This window comes from Venturia canescens, chromosome 9, assembly GCF_019457755.1.
Source record: "Venturia canescens isolate UGA chromosome 9, ASM1945775v1, whole genome shotgun sequence".
Classification (NCBI taxonomy): Eukaryota; Metazoa; Arthropoda; class Insecta; order Hymenoptera; family Ichneumonidae; genus Venturia; species Venturia canescens.
In genome coordinates, this window is record NC_057429.1 from 12,396,451 (window position 1) to 12,415,318 (window position 18,868).

The window sequence follows — 18,868 nt, forward strand, 5'->3', positions numbered from 1 at the left end:
CGTTTTTCATACATTACCAAGATTTCGAAGATGAATTTTTTTTATTCATTATGTTTGGAATGGTTTTTTTTTATAATATTAATTATGACGATTATTTCATAGCGATAGTTGGTAACAATCAGTCGGCCCCATGTATAAGCATAGGGCGCCCCCCTTTTACTTCACCCCGGGCGACTAGACCCCACAACAACCTTAACCCTAGAACGCATGACTGGGGTGTGAGCACACCCCACGCGAACTTCAAACTACGCTCCCGTCCTAACAAGCGACATTATCGACGGATTTTTTTATATATAAATTCAATTGAAATTAGTTTTATCGTACATCATTCTTTTCGTTATAAAAAAACGAAGAAAATGGTGTAGGATAAAGTCAGTTTAGCATCGTAGGACCGGATTTATAAGCAGAAAAAGAGTGGGGTGCGTTCAAACCCCGGTCATGAGGTTGAGGGTATGAAAAAAGGCACATGAGGTGTGGGGTTAAGAGTAATTATGAGGACAGCGTTCTTTCGTAGGGGAGTTTCGGGGACAGAGGACCTAGGGTAGGTGGGCGGATTGCTTCACGGTTCGGATTTACGGTGAGCAATAAGCTACGAATCGTCTTAGGGAAAAATTACGGAATGCGGATGGCAGGATAGGTATTGCGTTAGTTTTAAGAGTTATAAATGTGCACTCGAAATTTGAACTGATTCCTAACCTCTGAGAAGTTGCTGTTATATGGGAAAAGCTTCTGCTTCTGCCATTTTTCCAACTTTATCGTTAATATCTCTTTTCAACATTCGATAACCCTTTATTTTTATTGTCGCTATGGATTCCTTACATTACAAGCTAACATGACACTGAAGTTTCCAATGTTGGAGTCCAACAAAATGATCTAGAAAAACTCTCAAATAATTCCAGTAAATCTCCAATTTTGTTTCCTGCCGAATTTCCAATTCGTCATTTCTCAAGCCACATCAATAATTCGTGAAATAAAAAAATAATGAATTATAAATCTTTTTTTCTTTCATTTCGTTGAACTCCAACGTTGCAAACTTCAGCGTCGTAAGCTAACTCGGTGAGCCAACTCGGTGAGTTAGCTTGGCGATCCTTCTCCCATTTTCCTTCCACGTAACAAATCCATCATCACCACATTTCTATTCAATAATTCATACACTGAATATCTCTAAATTCCTGATAAAAACTATCTCACGGGTAGAAAAAAATCGCCAAGCTAACTCGGTGAGTTAGCTCGGTCAGTTAGCTTGGCGATTCGCGACACGATCTGTTTTTGGTATTTGAAGCACACGAGAAAAAATTTACTCCAACTTTATTTGTCGGTTTGTAATGTCAGGTGAGAGGTAAGCTCCTACTCTACTATTCGGAGCTCTCGATCTATAAGTATTAATTCGTAAAAAAAACTCATAGTGATAGTCGCGCGGAGTCGACCCTCACGTTCTCGCCCTAGCCCGATACTAATCGTCCTCCTCTTGAGTAGGCCTTACGCGAGACGAGACGCGTTCCTCTGGAATTTTCCCTAACGATAGCGGCAGCCAGGGGCCTCCGTATCGCCTGGGAAATAGTCCAAAAGTCCAGGCATGGGAAACCTTCAAGGGCTTATCGGGAGTCTGTGTGAGGGTCGGTCAGACCGAGTCAACACGCTCTCCCTCGCGAGCGTCGAGCGTGGAGACACCGGCGTGCTGTAACGGCAACGACGTATGCTCGATATTGTCAACAGATTCTCCATGAGGTCCCGTAGAAATTTTACTATTTTTGACATTTTAATTCTTCATTAAGCGGTCGATATCCTGACCTGAAATTTCGCCAACCTATTCGCATGCAGTTGTACTTTATTGTAAATTAAAATCAATTTTTTGTAAAGATTTCGGGTTCGTGAAAGGAATACCTTAAAATGACCAGCTAGATTTTCGGAATTTTGAGCTTTTTGTTCATTTTAAATTCGAAATTTTCTACCCGTCCGGACAGCGGTACGTAAACGTCGCTCAAAAGTACTCTTGGATTGCTCAGATCTTTATAAAATGTTAGTATGATACTTTCAGAAGTGTGAACTTTTGAAAAATGCAATGAAAAAAACCGATTTTTTGAAAATTCTAATTTGAGTAGACCCCTTAATGTACATATAGAAATACTAAATCGAACGGAAAAAAAATAACAATTAAATTATCGTTGTTTTCTAATAACGCAAAGTTCATAGTGTCACAATTCAGAGTTACAATTCCATCATTTTAAGGACTTCCTGAGACTTTGTTTTTCTGTACAAACAACCGTTATTCAGCACGTAGATACGATGGTCATGAGCGTAAATTAAAAAAAAAAAAAAAAAAAAAAAAAAAAAAAAAAATACTAGCTGCTGATAAAATGATTGATAACATTTTTTGTGCGCGGTTGACAATAGTCTTCTACGTTACGCGATTATTATGAAAATAACCTCGATGAGTAGAGTGTGTGAAAAGCAAATAATTAAGCTTCGCATTGATTATAGTGACTAGATTTTTATAGTAATATCTATGGAAAATCTTACAGTGAATCTGTATTTTGCAGGCCAATTTTCGAGAAAATCTGAGAGCACGTTCAAATGAGAAAACAAAGCTCATATTGCGAAACACTTTTCGTCTGTTCCCTGCGGAATTGTCAACTTGAACCATTTATTTTTTCACCATAATTTCTGAGCATTTTACGACGGAATGAGAGTATTTTTGACAGTTTGATGTGAAAAGGGTCACGTCTTTCGCGAGAAGTGTCCGAAAAATAGTTCTTTCCACTCCTTGTTGTAAGTAAAAAAAAAAATCCCAAAAGTTTTTCGTTGCGATAAACTATGGTACAAAGATTGTATGGCAAACATTTCGTCACAGTGCACCGCGCGCTGCCCAATATTTTGTAGCAATCGCAAAGTGCTGAGGACGATTCGCAATAGGAAATTGCTTACATAAAAATCACGAACGAAGTTTACGTAAATAATACGCGAGGCTACGGCAGGGAATCGCTCCCAGCCATGTTTCGCCGACCATTGTTCGTAGGTTGAAGTTTTCATTCGAATGGTTATCGTATATCGTATGCGTTATCGTTTCGTTTGCTGAAAGAAATGAAACAGTGCTCTTTCGATTATCGATTTTCGGTCCACGTGGTCTTGCAGCCTTCACGCGCTGTGTTGCCTGATGTCACGGTAATTGTATCGTTATGAAATACATGGACGAGGTCACCTTTAATGATTCTGAGTTGGCTCTCGAGCAACAACGTCGTCACCGACAGAATTAATCGAAATCTAGAAATTCATTCGAAACATCGCGATGTTTTTTTTTTTTATTTTATCTCGCACACATCACGCTTCAAACGCGCACTTACTTTTCTTTCGAATCCGAAGAGACAAAGCAGATAATATTTTTTGCTTCCCCACGCGCGCCCACAGCCTACCCTTTATAGCGATCTATACACGGAGAAACTAATGTCGAACCACATCGATATTATAATAATAATCGCTACAGAGTGTGTCAAATAATGCAAAAGTTTTGGGAACCATTACCACAGTTCATAGTAAATAACCCGCTGTACTGTATCAAAAATTAACACCGAGCGAATTTTCATCAAAAACATAGTAAATAATGAAATGATTTGATGAAAATTTAGGAGATAACATAACAGTAGTTTCTCTGTGCTACACGAAAAATTGCATAGTTTCGTATTTTCCCTTTGACCACACTGAATTTTGCTCAATAACATAGCAAAATTCATGCGCCCACCAATTGTTTGAGGCGTTGCGAGTACAAACATGAAAATTAACCAGTGGCACATAGTAAAATTTCAAGCAATTTATCCAGTCGAATTCACCAATTTTTAACATTTCGCCAAAGACACGAGTGACATTCGGATATCGATATATCGTTCGATGTAAGGATGTCGGAGACCTAAATTTTGCCTGTCGTACATAGTAAAATTTGAAAGAACTGCTTTCGGCAACAAAATTACTATGCACTTTGGTAAAATGTAATAGAATTGCGATATAGAACATGACGCTGAAGTTTCCAACGTTGGAGTCCAACGAAATGGTCTTAAAAAACTCTCAAATAATTCCAGTAAATCTCCAATCTCGTTCCCTGCCGAATTTCCAATTCGTCATATTTCAAGCGACATCAATAATTCGTGAAATAAAAAAATAATTAATTATAAATATTTTTTTCGTTCATTTCGTTCAACTCCAACGTTGCAAACTTCAGCGTCGTGAACAGCGCTGCTATAAAACATAGCAAATTTTTCTAACGAATTCATCCGAAATATTCGTATAAAAGTCTCTCCGTGTGCACGCAAGATTTATTTCGTTGAAATTGAAAGGCGCTGGAAACTTTCAGGTCAACCATTTACGTTCAGTTAACCCACGATCTTTCTGTTTCCGCGTGCTTTACGCGTTTATTAACGTGTGTACTTCTTAACGCATGTCGCTGTAAGGACACACGCATCATTGGCTCGGCTCACGCATCGACATTTTGAAAACTGCGCGAAGGTAACTACTCTGTACTGCATACTAGTCAAATGAGTGCTAAATTTTCAAAACGCTTTTAAACCAAGTTAGACGTATCGATTAAACGCGTTGTTAGTGGATTTGTATTACAGCATATCTTATTAACATGTAAAAATATGAAAAGCGATAGTTTTACAAAACAATCAACTGATAAATGCAAATTTCCATGATAACACATTTTCACTGGTATTTTTCAAAGAATTATTTGCGCTTTCTGACTGATTTCATTGCAACAAGTCTCATTTTATTCCTTAACTGATTTTCTACGAATTCACCATGTAGTTTTTTTTTTAACTTAATCGTTTCACTGTTGCAGCTAATTGTGCATTAAGCGAAGAGAAACTTTTTCATTTATAATTTCTGAAGGAATTAATTTAGAGATAAAATCTACGTGGTGAATTCGTAGAGGATCAGCTAAGGTACAAAATAAGACTTGTGCAATAAAATCGGTTAAAAAATACAGATAATTCTTTGAAAAATACCTGTGAAAATGTGTTATCATGGAAATTTACATTTATCAGTTGATAGTTTTGCAAAACTATCATTTTAAATATTTTTTCGCGTTAATAAAATATGCAATGCATATCTATTAACAGTACGATAATCGACAATCGATACGATAAACTTGGTCTTAAAGCGTTTTGAAAATTTAGCACTCATTTGACTAGCATGCAGTACAGGAGTTACCTTAAATTCTCGACAGTTTTATCGAGGGCCATAGAATCCCTTGACGTTCGATTCAACGAATTTTCCTTCTTTAGAATTTAGGGCTCGGAAAAGAAATATATTTGTTGGTGAAGTTCTGAAAACGGGTTTTTCGTCCTCTCAAGCCTTCGATAATCGCGTTCGAGATTCACTTTTTTTCAAGGTATATAGGGAACTAGTCAAAAATGAAAAAAAAATGGTCAAAAAATTGAAAAAAAAATGATTTTTTTCCGTACCGCCGAGTAGTGTGAGACTTTCTTAATGCGCGGCTAGAATACTAAAATCCGTTGGTCGGTACGCATGGTTCGGGTCGACTCGGCCGCCGTCCGGCAGTGTTCGATGCGGTTGGAGGGGAGCGTGACATAGGAATTGGCTCTGAGAGAATCCACGCGACTAACGAACGTTGGCGAGCTAGCGCGACAATCAAGGAGATAAACACTGCAAATTGCTACTCTCCTACTCGTACGAGAAATACAAAGCAGCAGCTAGAAAATTTTTCTTCGGGTTCAAATATCTAAATTCGTAAGGAATCATTTGGTCAATTTTATTTATTGGAGAATCGATTGAACAAATGTCTCAAGTTTGATTCCGACGATGATCAGAGCAAAGCATTTTCCAAAATATTCCGCATAAACAAAACATTTACAAAACAGAAGACCTTTTTTTTGATTGTTTGTCCACGAGTGCATATTGTTGCGTTATTTCAGGAAATTTGGGAACTTTGATGCAAAAATCTTAACGAGACTGCTGCTTTGGATAAAGGAACGAGTAAAAATGAAAACTCACGTTTGTTTCGTCGGCCGAGATATTCGCTTAACATTCTCGTCCACTCGAGTCGCCGCCGGTACGTCTGCGAAAAAACTTTTCAATTTGTAACGTCCTATTGCGTTCGTGGGCTGCTCTCGCGCATACAAATAAAATATATCCTAAAGCGAGCAATGTGCTCGGGAGTAACTGTGAATTACGAGAGTTACGTCATTGTCACGTGTCCGTTGTTTTCTCGTGTTAACTGTTATTGACATTAACGCAGAGAGTCAAGGTGCGGCGGTACGCTGGCTGGAAGTTTTCACGGTGAAGAGTAAATATCTGAGTTCGCACGCGCTCGATATAATTCAAAATCGAAAGGGTGTTTTGGATGTTAACCCTTAGAGTGGTCACACCTCCGGACTGTGTCGTAATAGTCATTGGGGGTGCGATCCACCCCCCACTCACTTTAGAGGACGATAAATAGTCAAAAAACTAAAATAAAAATAAAATAAAAATACTACAATGTATTTTCAACCCTTGAGAAACGACCATGACGATTTTATTTTATTGGTACAATTTTTAATATAAAAAAAAATATTGAAAAGAAATGCAGAAAAAATGACTTTTTTTACAAAAAATGATGTAGAAATCGTGATTTACAATTTGAAAAAAAATCGAATCAGTTTGTAAGCCTGAAATATCATGCTTTTAGGTGGAAATGGTTAAATTTCCGACTGTTGCAAAAAGCATATTTATTTTAACATCTGAAGTGTGGGTTTTTTCACGATAAATGCATACGCAAATTATTGTCGTATTGAATCATCATATATTATTACATAAATATCGTTGAAAATGTTTTCAAAATATTTTCAAATTACAAAAAATGAAAAAAAAGTTTCGCAAAAACTCGTGAATGTTTGTATTCCCTCCCGAAACTGCGATCGACGCGGATGTAAGCGCGGTGTACATCGCACATCGCCCGGTCGCAGCTCGGACACTGCAACATAGTTTTTTGTCCCTGTTTCGCGGACATATAACACGGAAGTTGTTCATCTACCTCCTCGATCAATTTTTCCCTCATAGTCCTCGATCTCAGATTACATGCCATCTTGAAATTTTATAATTTAGTAAGTAATTTGGAAAAAAAAACATTTCCGACTCCAGAATAACTTTTTTTACCTACTGTAGCAGAATATCGCAAAAACAATAAAAAAATGTGCTCCAAAACTCTTTTTTTACACTCAAAACCGAACTAACAGTCCCTCCCAAATAATATAACGACGAGGCTCTCTACCGGAAGGTTCAAATTACCGACAAAGGCTGTCTCCGTCGGTACCTTCCTCAACCTCAAACAAAACATTACGTTTTAACATTTATTTTGATTTTTTGCTCACCTACTGTAGGAGTAATTATTTATTCATGGTAAAAGAAAATACGTGTAGTCCACGAAACAGTAGACTCCTCTATTAATAAATGAGAAATACAAAAAATAGGTATGAGTTGAAGCAAAACTATAGTAGACTCTGATTAGTAAAATAAGTTGGAAGGTCCCGAGGGTTTGTCCGGTGAAGCAAGACTGCCCGTTTCGCGTCATCGCTCGTGTCCTCTGACCCCAGAGGCCCGAGCCCACTCGAGGGCCTCGTTTTTTTATGAGACCATCCCTTCGGCCTTTTCCAAGGATTTTTCCCAAGAAAAACCCTTGAAATCCGCGTACTCCGCGAGACAGAAAAAATGAAGAGCCCTGCCATTTGGCCATCACGCGTCCATCGGCTGTTTTAAAGGCTCTCGAAAAATGTTCCCTTCACTACAAAATTATGTTTTAATTCTACCTGGATTTGGAATAACGTCTCATATAATTTTTAATGAAAGAAGAAAAAAATAAAGATTTGGTTAAATTGGAATAATTTATGCAATATTACCTGTTGGATTCTTAGGATTTATTGTTTTTTTTGATTATTGAGTTATTGTATTTTGATTTTTTGGTCACCCAGAAGTTGATATTTTAATTCTACCTAGATTTGGAGTAATGTCTCATATAATTTTTAATGAAAGAAGAAAAAAATAAAGATTTAGCTAAATTGGAATAATTTATGCAATATTAACTATTGGCCTCTTAGGATTTATTGTTTGAGCTCATCATATATTTACCATTGGTGTAGATGTTGATACCCGAGCATATTTTACTGTAGCAACCATAATTATTGATACTTATATTGATTGATTATATTCATATTTATTGGATTATGGAAGCAGGTTTCGAAATAAATGGCACAAATAAATGCAGTGGTCGAAAAAGTGACTCTAGCTCTAACGACAAAGGGCCTCGTATCGACCTCTTTCTTGATCTGTATATTCGTTTTATAAACAAACTTATAGGACTGCGAGCACGCTCTCATGATGGATTATTTTGCTCATATTCAATTCCAATAATATTGATAATAATGAGGAGGAAACAAACCCATTTCCTCAGCATTTTTATAAGGTATCGTCGGGCGATAAACGGCTGAAGTGAAATTCACCCCTCATGTGACCATTAAGGTTTAATATAAAAAATTTTCGTTCGGATCATCGATGAAACATGCGAATTCGCGTACTCTAGCCGCGGATATATTTTTCCACCAAATTCCGTCCAAAACAACGAACCTTATTTTTCATACGAGTACGTAAAAAACAAATGTTCCCTATAATTGTGTTATCATCAGAATATCGCGGAAGCAAGCTAATTTTTTTGTACGAAATAAGCATCGCGCTTCTCCGTGTTTCTCCGAAAATAAAAAAGTGCTATTTATCGTACAAAAGGCGAGGATCAGTTGAAATTGAAGTGTAAGGATAAACAGGAGTTGGTAAAAATCATCGTCACGTAAATGAGTCAGTCGTTTGCGTTTACGATCGTAGTGATACTGTAAAATTCCTTGCGACACCAATGACAATGCATAAATGTGAGTAATTGCGAGATATGGTACAAAGTCGGAATAAAATGATAGAGTTATGACGATGTTTGTATCACCACCGTTCATTATGATCGATAAGAAAATAATCCGAGTCATCCCGAAGCTCGTTCCACAATCAACGTCTTTCATCTCTGAGCATACGCAATTTATTCAAGCTATTTATGTATTTCGTTCGGTTAGAGCGCGGAGAGAAACGAGTTTATAATGTTGACGCGTGGAGCGAGCGTCTCACGAGAGCGCCTCTTTGCAAGTATACCGGAAGAATACTGGAGAATGTTGCATCATAAAATGACTCAACGTTTTCACTCCACTTTTTTCTCTCCTTTCCCATTTTAGTTCGTGGATTTAAATGATGGCGATCAAAATTCTATAATTCGTGAATGATAAAATTTTAAATGTTCCATACAAACGCCAATGCGATCGATCGACGACGACGATTACGCTTCCGGATTCGAAAAACAAAGACCGCAGGGAGAAACAGATTTCTCTGCTTTATTGCTGCCATAAATCGTACCGACCCGTGAGCCGTCGGTCGAGCTCGTCGAGTGTTTGATATTTGATATTTTCCACACAAGATTTTGAGAAAATTCCATCAAAATTCATAATCAAATGTACAAATTTAATGAAATCGTAATTATAAATCAAGTTCAGTGTGATAAATAAATCTTGGGGCTCGCGAATAAAAACGTTCAAACAAATACAAATTTTTATTTTATTCAACGTTTCGTCGATGAACAACTGTCATGAATTTTCTAATTGTTAATTCTGTCATCGAGTTCCAAGAAATGACAAATTTCTCATCAAATTCCGACCTTCACCGAGACTCCTTTCAATCGTCTCTGGCATTTTTTTTGCTCGATTCCATCTTCGAATTTCCCTTTGTAATGGAGAATCGTAGCAAAACGTTGTTCCAATGCAAACGTCAAGTTATTGAACCGCTGGAAAATATTTCCATTATTGTTATTATTATAATTATAAAACACTCCGAAAGAGCGATAAGAATTTTTTTCTAGTGAATTATTCCAAGAATCGATCGACCAATGACCTCGAGTTGTGAGCTCGAACTCGACGGTTCGTCGCGAATCCGATCAGCATGATTTGCAGTAGGAAGTGTAGAAAAAAAAAATAGTCGAATGATTTATTTTTAGGCAGCCTTCCAGGACCGTTATTTATGAGATTTTCGCGTTTCTTCATTTACGCTTCCGTGATGTAATGCAGTTTAAATTGCACCTCCGAAAATGGGCCACGAATAAAATTCACTCGAGCAAGAGAGACTCCAGAGTTTGCACAACGATTAAAAAATTCGGCTCCGCCTGTTATCTCCGCATGACGTAAATAATCACTGCGTCATCCCTCTTGGAATAATGAAAATACATGTGTGATTTATTACCGCGCCCCCTTAAACTCGAATATCGCTGTGTCAAGGGTCAATGACAAGACAAAAATTCTCGTATCTATCCACCGCTTAAATCCTCGTTAAAATGTATTTTTTTGACGCTTCAAAAGCCACGAGTCTTCCTCGTTAAGGAGCGAGAAATCTCAACGCTCGCGCGTTGGCAAATGGATAAGCAATTTATATTTTTTCAGAAGTCAGACGAGAATAGGTGGAAAAAATGGCCCGATACAACCGAAAGCGGCTGTTTGCAGAGCTCCGTTCCATCTTTTCGACGAGATAAGAATCTAATGTGCTTTTTTTCCAACAGAACGCCCACCATTATTGAGGAGGAATCGAACAACATTCGAGATCGTAGGAGAGCAGCACGAGACGGGAGTTTATCAGTACGAGGCGAGAATCTCACCGTTCAACAAGCGTCTTTTGGGCCACGAGTTAACCGACGAGCTACAACCACACCGGATCGACAAAAAATCAGAATTTTTCAAGCAAAGTGACGAACTTACCGAAATTTTCGTTTTTTACGCGCATAATCAAATCGCCGGAAGAAATAGTGTTTTTAAGTGTCGATCATTAACGAAATTCAAAGGACCTGTGATAATTACGAATTCAGTGCCCCACCACTCATTTATAAAGCGACGCGTACACACGACTAATGTTCGTTCACCTCCGAAATAACGAGTATAAAAAAACTCGACGTACAAACTCGATACTATAGAAATCCTCGTGCTCAGAACCGGACGCGAATACAAGAGATTTATTTTCTGGACTATACGCCTAGCTATATTTCTTGAGGGTTTTAACTCCTTTTCGAAATTTTACTCTACCGAAGCGAAAGTTTGATGTCGGTGCTCCGGACATCATGGAGACTTCTAAAACAAAGGCTAATCCCAATCCAAAAGAAAAGGCCGGAATTATTTCGGTGCTAACTTGGTGGTAAATATATTATTTTATTATCAAGTTTGGAAAAATTTATTTTTAAGGAGGTTCAAGCGTATCTTATGAACAAATTATTTTCCAAATTTGAACAGTATAATTTTTAAAGCAGAAAGCTTTAAGAAAGTATTAAACTTCTGGCGAAATATGCCGATGATTTACCGTTTCGAAATTGAACGAATATCTCGATTGCCAGACGGTGAAAAATCTCTCCAAATTTTTCAGACATAATTAAGCGTTGATCAACAAGATTCACACAAATCTTCAATTATTCATTAACTTGGAGTAATAAAATCTTGTGTATTTTTCGTATGGTATCCTATATATACACCTCCAATTGAAATCATACATTTTAAGGTATTACTGGATGGATAGCCCAGCCAATAAATTGTACCTGATCGGAATTTCCGTACTTCGTGATGCAGTAAAAATCTGAAAAAATTTAGTAACATTTGGAAAGTTATGAACTACAATTATCAACAATAATATTGCCAAAAAGTTATTAATAAATTGTTTAAATAAATAATTTTTTAACAATTTTACAGTAAACCCTTGTTTTTTTTACGAATCAAATGTGCGTATTTTTCTGAATGCTCATGATTTTTTTCAAAATTTTTGTGGATTTTTGAAATTGCCTTTTTTAAATTTTTAAGTGGCTCTATTTGTAAATTTTTTATCCAGTTACCTTGAGACTTTCCAAAACTGATGGTAAATATGTCTTCTAAAACATATCCAAAATTCAAATTTTTTTCAAAATTTTTTCAAGAATTTTCAAAAATCCACGAAAATTTTGAAAAAATTCATGAGCACTCGGAAAAATGCACACATTCGATTTGTAAAAAAAAACAGTAGGTCACCGCAAAATTATTGAATAATTAATTGTTTAAACAATTTGTTATTAACTTTTGGGCAATATTATTATTGATAATTGTTGTTCATAGCTTTCCAAATGTTGTTGAATTTTTTCAGATTTTTATTGCATCATCAAGAAGTACGGAAATTCCAATCAGATATAATTTTTGGTCGAGCTATCCATCCAGTTATATACCTTAATACAGCTCGTAACTTGAATAGTAAATTTTTCCATTTGTTCAATATTTATGAATTGAAAAAAAAAATTTATTTTTCTTAATAGAATTTTTTTCCTGGTTTATACTTTTTTATATATATTTTAATAGAATTTTTCGATTGTTTTTTATTTTTGGTTTTTTATTTATATAAATTTCTTTTCCTGGATTATGATATTTTTTTCTATTAGAATTTTTTTTAATGTTTTTTTATATTTTTGTTAAATTTTTTTGAACTTTTTAATTTTTGTTTTTTCATTTCTATAGAATATTTTTTCTGGTTTTGAATTTTCTTTCTGTCATCTAGAAACAAGGGACCATCAATGTACTTGTCCCAACCTTTTTTTCTTTAAGGGAATTTTTTAAATAGTCTTTTCATCACTGTAATAATGAGCGCTTGCACGCAGATTGAATCAAAAAGTAAACTTTACGTTGAGATGACAAAAAATTAAATTTCGTTAATTTTTTGCTATTAAGAGTATGAATCAGTCGACTAACCACACTTGGAATTTTTGAAATCGATATTCTTTGACACAAAACAGGCTCTGTCAGCCGATTTTTGCCATCGTCCTGCGTAAGCTGACAGAGCCTTTTTTTTAATCAGTCAAATCGTGTCAAAGAATTTCGAATTCGAAATTTGCAGCTATCTCTTTCGCACTCACGGTTGCGTTATACCGACTGATCCATCCCCTTAAAATTTCCACACTCGAGATTGTCCCCTCCCCGATTTCCATTGCTGTATTAGTAATTTTTTACTCCTCAATTTTCTCACTCAGTTATTTGATTTGATTTTCGACACTTTGCTTCGTTTCGTTTAGTCTTCATCTAATTTACGTTGACGAGTGAATTTTTACTGTACCAGTTGAACACCCTACGCTTTTGGGACTTTAATTTGACAATTTTTTTTCTCAGGTGGACAATAGGCATATTCAAGCTTGGATATGGAAAAGAACTGGCCCTCGAGGACCTCTACAACCCACTAACGACCGATCGATCCGATGTGCTCGCCGACAGATTGGAAAAGTAAAAAACTTTTTAAAACGAAGCCATTGTGATCGTAATCCATCGATACAGCCAAATAATATGGAAATATTTATCACTAACTTTTACCTGCCTGGAGAGACTTTTATACGAATATTTCGGACGAATACATAGAAAAATTTGCTGTTTTGTAGCAGCGCTGTTATATATCGCCATTCTATTACATTTCACCAAAGTGCATAGTAATTTTGATGTCGAAAGCAGTTCTCTCAAATTTTACGATGTGTATGACATGCAAAATTTAGGTCTGTGACATTCTTACATCGAGCGATGTATCGATATCCGAATGTCACTCGTGTCTTTGGTAAAATGTTAAAAATTGCTGAATTGGACTGGACAAATTGGTGAAATGTCGAAAATTTTTGTATCGTTGAGTCGCACCGTCCGAAAAGAAGTAAATTTTCTTTTCAACAAAGATTTACTTGACAAAGTCCACTTATGATCGAAACGATTGCTCGAAATTTTACTACGTGTCATTAGTTAATTTTCATGTTTACACTCACAACGCCTCATATAATTGGTGGGCGTATGAATTTTGCTATGTTATTGAGCAATATTCAGTGCGGTAAAAAGAAAAATACGAAACTATGCAATTTTTCGTATAGCACAGAGAAACCATTGCTACTCCTAAATTTTCATCAAATCATTTCATTATTTACGGTTTTTAATCAAAATTCGTTCGGTGTTCATTTTTTATATAGTACAGAGCGTTATTTACTATGGACTGTGGTTCCCCAAACTTTTGCATTATTTGACACACTTTGTAGCGATTATTATTATAATATCGATATGGTTCGACGTTACTATATAAAAACATAGTAATTTTTGCTGTAAAAGTCTCTCCGCGTGCGGCTTCGCTCGCTTGGTAATTCGACAAACTTTGCCAGAATGAATAAGACACCAACCAAGACTAAAAGTAGCTTATGTTACTCTCTGTCCTTTCAACTATCTCTGTGCCAAAAATCGAGTCGATTGGTTGTTTTGTTATGACGTCAATGAAGGACAATTTTTACGAATATTCCTGTAAATTTCTTTTGGGAATTTGATTTTTTTCCATTCCCAAAGTAGCCTATGTTACTCTCCGTCCTTTCAACTAACTCTATGTCAAAAATTAAGTAGTTTGGTTGCTTAGTTAGAGCGTGAAGGAAGAACAAACAAACACACTTTCGCATTAATAATATTAGGATTAGGATTGAGTATATATTGAATCATTTCGTTACAGACAATGGATGAAAGAGCTGGAAAATTCGAAAAAGTCGCATCGTCGGCCGAGTCTACTGAAAACTATATTTCGCACGTTCAGATGGGAATACTTTCTGCTCGCTCTAATCCAGGTACTCAACGAATTCATCATAAGGTAATTTTTTAGTATTTGGAGAGTGCTTTGAATGTTTTTTTCCCCCATCGGGGTGCTTCTTATACAATTCCGAAAGGTCATTGGGATTTGAAATCACGACATTTTTCATACTTTTCCACTGCACGTCGCTCCTCAAAGTATCAAAGTTATTGGTTTTTTTCTTTTATTCAATTGCCTCCGTTGAATGAATAATCAAGCTTGTAATGGAAATTGAATAAGTATCATTGGGTTATTCGATTATTATCCAGCCCGAGAGTTTATTGATAAAATGTTATCGTTCGTTTATCAGAAACTCTCTCCGTCATCTCGGCTTTTCTCTTGAATGAAATTTTATCGCAGCATTTCGCAAAGTATTGCACGATTTCAAGGTCACCCATCGCTAATAGCGGCTGCTCCCGATCGATTCTTTAATCTCACAAAAAACTCAATACTGGTCAAAACATATTTCTCGTGTGTGAACGTGCTATGAATACTTTTTTCGCTTTTCTTATATTTATCGTTTTGCCCTATTTTCATTTGACACCGTTTCATATGGTTTATTGCATATTCCCTGTAAATGGACGCAGTCTCTCGTCGACTGTCGACGTTAAATAGTTTTCATCAGTCTTGTACTTGAAAAATAGATTCTCGATCGATTGCCAGTATAATTAATTCTTGTGAAATGTGTGGAAATTCATAAAAATGGTGTTGATTACATTACAAGGATTATTTGACGATTTACAGATTGGGAACTCCGATACTTCTTGGGGGCCTCCTCCGTTACTTCAGAACCGGTGACGAAATGCATAAAAGCGAAGGATTCCAAACAGCAATATTGTACGCCACGGGAATTTGTGTGGCCACTGCGATAAACGTTATCACAATAAATCAGGCAATTTTTGGAGCTTTTCACATTGGAGGACGCATAAGAATAGCCGTTTGCTCCGTAGTTTTCCGGAAGGTAATTTTCCTCGGAGATTAACGATAAGAAGTGAAAAAAGACTGTTGACGATCATTCGTTTGTGTACGTTCTATCGTTTTCAAGGGCTTGCGACTCAGCACTACCGCTCTCGGTGAAACTGCTCCAGGAAAAGTTGTAAACCTCGTAGCGAATGACGTAAACAGATTCGATTTGGTATCAATATTCATTAATCACATGTGGTCGGCTCCACTGTCGGCCATCATAATTGGCTATTTTTTGTGGGTCGAAGCCGGCTATGCCGGACTTATCGGTATCGCTGCTGTTTTTATCGTCGTTCCTGTGCAGTGTAAGTTGTATTCGAACTATGCTCTTGCTGAATAATGAAGAAAGAAAAAAGCAGTATCTCACACGAAGGTTCATGGTATTTATTATAAAACTTCTCAGTTGATTATTTAAAATTCGTAACAAATGAGAAGATCCTTGCATGAATGTATATATATATATATATATAAATAGCAAATGAATTGAATGAATGAATGCAAAAACACGAATGAATTTCAATTGCAAATACTGCTTAAGTTTATCAAAATATTTGAATTTCTTAAATTATGTTGATTTATTACCTTTTGCTATATTTTTTTCTTCCCTCTTACGTTGAGTACGGTTTTTTTTGCCTCATCAAATATTCTGTTTACTCGACAATCAAACCAATTATAGCTTCCACTCGTATGTACGTTTCAAATGTTCATACTTGTAGATAGACGACTCGTATATTTCCAGGGAAAATGATATTTATCTACTGCAGATTTAGCATGTGCAAAAGTGAAAATATCGTACGTCCCCGACGGATCTGAAACATAATCATTGTTTATTTATCTTTTTTTAGCTTATACGGGAAAGCTCTCATCGAAATTCCGTCTGCAAACAGCAATAAAGACTGACGAGCGTGTTCGATTGATGGACGAAATAATATCGGGTGTCCAAGTGATAAAGATGTACGCCTGGGAGAAGCCGTTTTGCGCAATGGTCGAATTGGCGAGACGCCTCGAGCTCCGGGTCGTTCGAAAAAGTTCGTACATCCGCGGTATATACATGACCTTTAATCTGTTTACAACGCGGGTTGCGTTGTACTGCACACTCATAACAATGCTGATATTCCACGAGGATTTGACCGCCGAAAAAGTTTTCGTATTTTCTTCTTACTTCAACATACTCGCGCACACGATGTCGGGAATGTTCGTCAGAGGATTCGCCGAAATCGCTGAGTGTATGGTCGCGGTCGATAGATTACAAAATTTCTTAATGTACGAAGAAGTCGAGTCGGGAAACACCGAGTCCGCGACGATGTTCGCTGCTTCAACCGACACTATGGACTCGTGCGACTCGAGACCATCCTCGAGAAGATTCTCTAAACGAGAGTTGCCTTATATTGACGATGACGAGAATCACTCCGAGGAACGTGATGCTACAGATAAAAAACCGAACGGCGTCGCTGTCGTTGCGAATGATGTCGTAAAAAATTCTACCAATTCCTACTATGGTAATTCTTTGGTTTCTGCCTTGCTTTTTTAGTCATATAACTAAAAACAATTGTTGACGTTGACGTAAATTTTCAATTGAATGCAGGAATAATTTTGGTTTTTTTTTCTTTTTCGTATAAACTAATATTTGGATCAAAACTGCAAACTCGAGTTTCAAAAACAAAATGACAATGATTCATTTTTCGTTAGGAGAATATTGATGTTTCAGAGTGGTAACAATTCTTTGACTTCCTTTATCCAGACCAAAGAGACGGAGTTTATGAGGGCAAATGGGCTCTAAAATTGACAAACGTAACAGCCAAATGGGAATTCAGCCAGCCGGAAAACGTTCTCGACCGATTGAACGTTACTGTTGGCAGGGGGAAGCTGTACGTGGTGATCGGTGCTGTCGGTGCAGGAAAAAGTTCATTGCTCAAAGCGATCCTTGGCGAGATGACGTTGTCGGAAGGACACGTTGCGAGCGTCGGCAGTAGAAGTTACGCTAGTCAAGAAGCCTGGGTTTACGGCGGTACAGTCAGAGAAAATATACTTTTCAACTCTCTGTACAATCGTCAACGGTATCAACGCGTTGTCAAAGCTTGCGCTCTCTTGAGAGATTTCAAGCAATTTTCTCAAGGAGATCAGACGATTGTGGGCGATCGAGGAACTTCCTTGTCCGGTGGTCAAAAAGCCAGAATTAATCTTGCACGGGCGGTCTACAGACAAGCTGATATTTATCTACTGGACGACCCTTTGAGCGCTGTAAGCAATATTTCCATTGATAATACATATTTAAAAAAACATCATCGTCACGGTAATAAAATATCATTCTGGCAATACAAATTCAATTTTTTAAATTCTATGATTGGTAGAAAAAACTCCAAAGGCACGAGTGAAAATATTCACCATTTTTTAACTTCCGACTGCCCGCAGGGCAAAAAGATTTTCTTTTGAATTTGACATCTCCTTATTAGGCACTCGATTGATTCACATTCAATCGGTTTCAATTGCATATCGTCTGATCGTAAATTCATCGTGTCTCCCGTATATTTTGAATGTAATATACAGGTGGACACTCACGTGAGCAAACATCTCTTTGAGGAATGCATTCAACGTTTCCTTGCCGGAAAAACAAGAATTCTGGCCACCCATCAGCTGCAATATATCAAAGGGGTCGATGGAATATTGTTGTTCGAGCGGGGAAAAATGCGACTTTTTTCAAATTACCACAATTTATTAGCTGAGCGTCCAGAATACGCGACTCTCTTGGCTTCCGAAGAAACGAGCGAAACCGGTGACGATTCTTCGTTCGAAAAGGCAGGAAAGATGCGTCGTCAGTTTTCCACTTCCAGCACGAGGGTAATTAATTAAGTCTCGAAATCATTTTGTTCTCAACTCTTCAATATCTTCATTCATTAACGATCGCCTTTCGTGTGGTTGAAAATTGAATTATATTTTGCTATTTCAGAGCAGGACTCCCGACGTGAGTGGCGGCGATACGGATATTGAGGAAAACGAGTTGGATCCCGGAGCGGCTTATGGAATGGTCGAGGGGACTTCGCGGGGCGTTGTTCAGGGTTCCATTTTTATGAAGTATCTCAGATCCGGAGGAAATTTGTGCCACGTTCTCACTGTTGGAGTATTGTTCCTGATCACCCAACTCAATGTCAGCTTGACGGATTATTTCGTACCGCTACTGTGAGTTTCATCAATACGAATATAATATCAAATTATTGCA

At 37.1% G+C, this 18,868-nt stretch overlaps 1 protein-coding gene across 2 annotated transcripts in view; it reads left to right on the forward strand.

The window, feature by feature from the left end:
• The window catches only part of LOC122415808 (ATP-binding cassette subfamily C member 4-like), a 28,385-nt gene that overhangs the window by 4,668 nt on the left and 4,849 nt on the right, over positions 1–18,868 (forward strand). The window contains exons 2-10 of one of the 2 annotated variants that reach the window (XM_043428292.1): positions 10,619–11,244; positions 13,224–13,334; positions 14,575–14,709; positions 15,433–15,649; positions 15,734–15,956; positions 16,497–17,150; positions 17,393–17,892; positions 18,199–18,489; positions 18,599–18,828. In XM_043428292.1, coding sequence (XP_043284227.1) covers positions 11,171–11,244; positions 13,224–13,334; positions 14,575–14,709; positions 15,433–15,649; positions 15,734–15,956; positions 16,497–17,150; positions 17,393–17,892; positions 18,199–18,489; positions 18,599–18,828 — 2,435 coding nt within the window. In that variant the 5' untranslated portion in view covers positions 10,619–11,170. Of the gene's footprint in view, positions 1–10,618; positions 11,245–13,223; positions 13,335–14,574; positions 14,710–15,432; positions 15,650–15,733; positions 15,957–16,496; positions 17,151–17,392; positions 17,893–18,198; positions 18,490–18,598; positions 18,829–18,868 lie in introns of those variants that run through there. The other variant, XM_043428293.1, reaches the window with a different exon arrangement.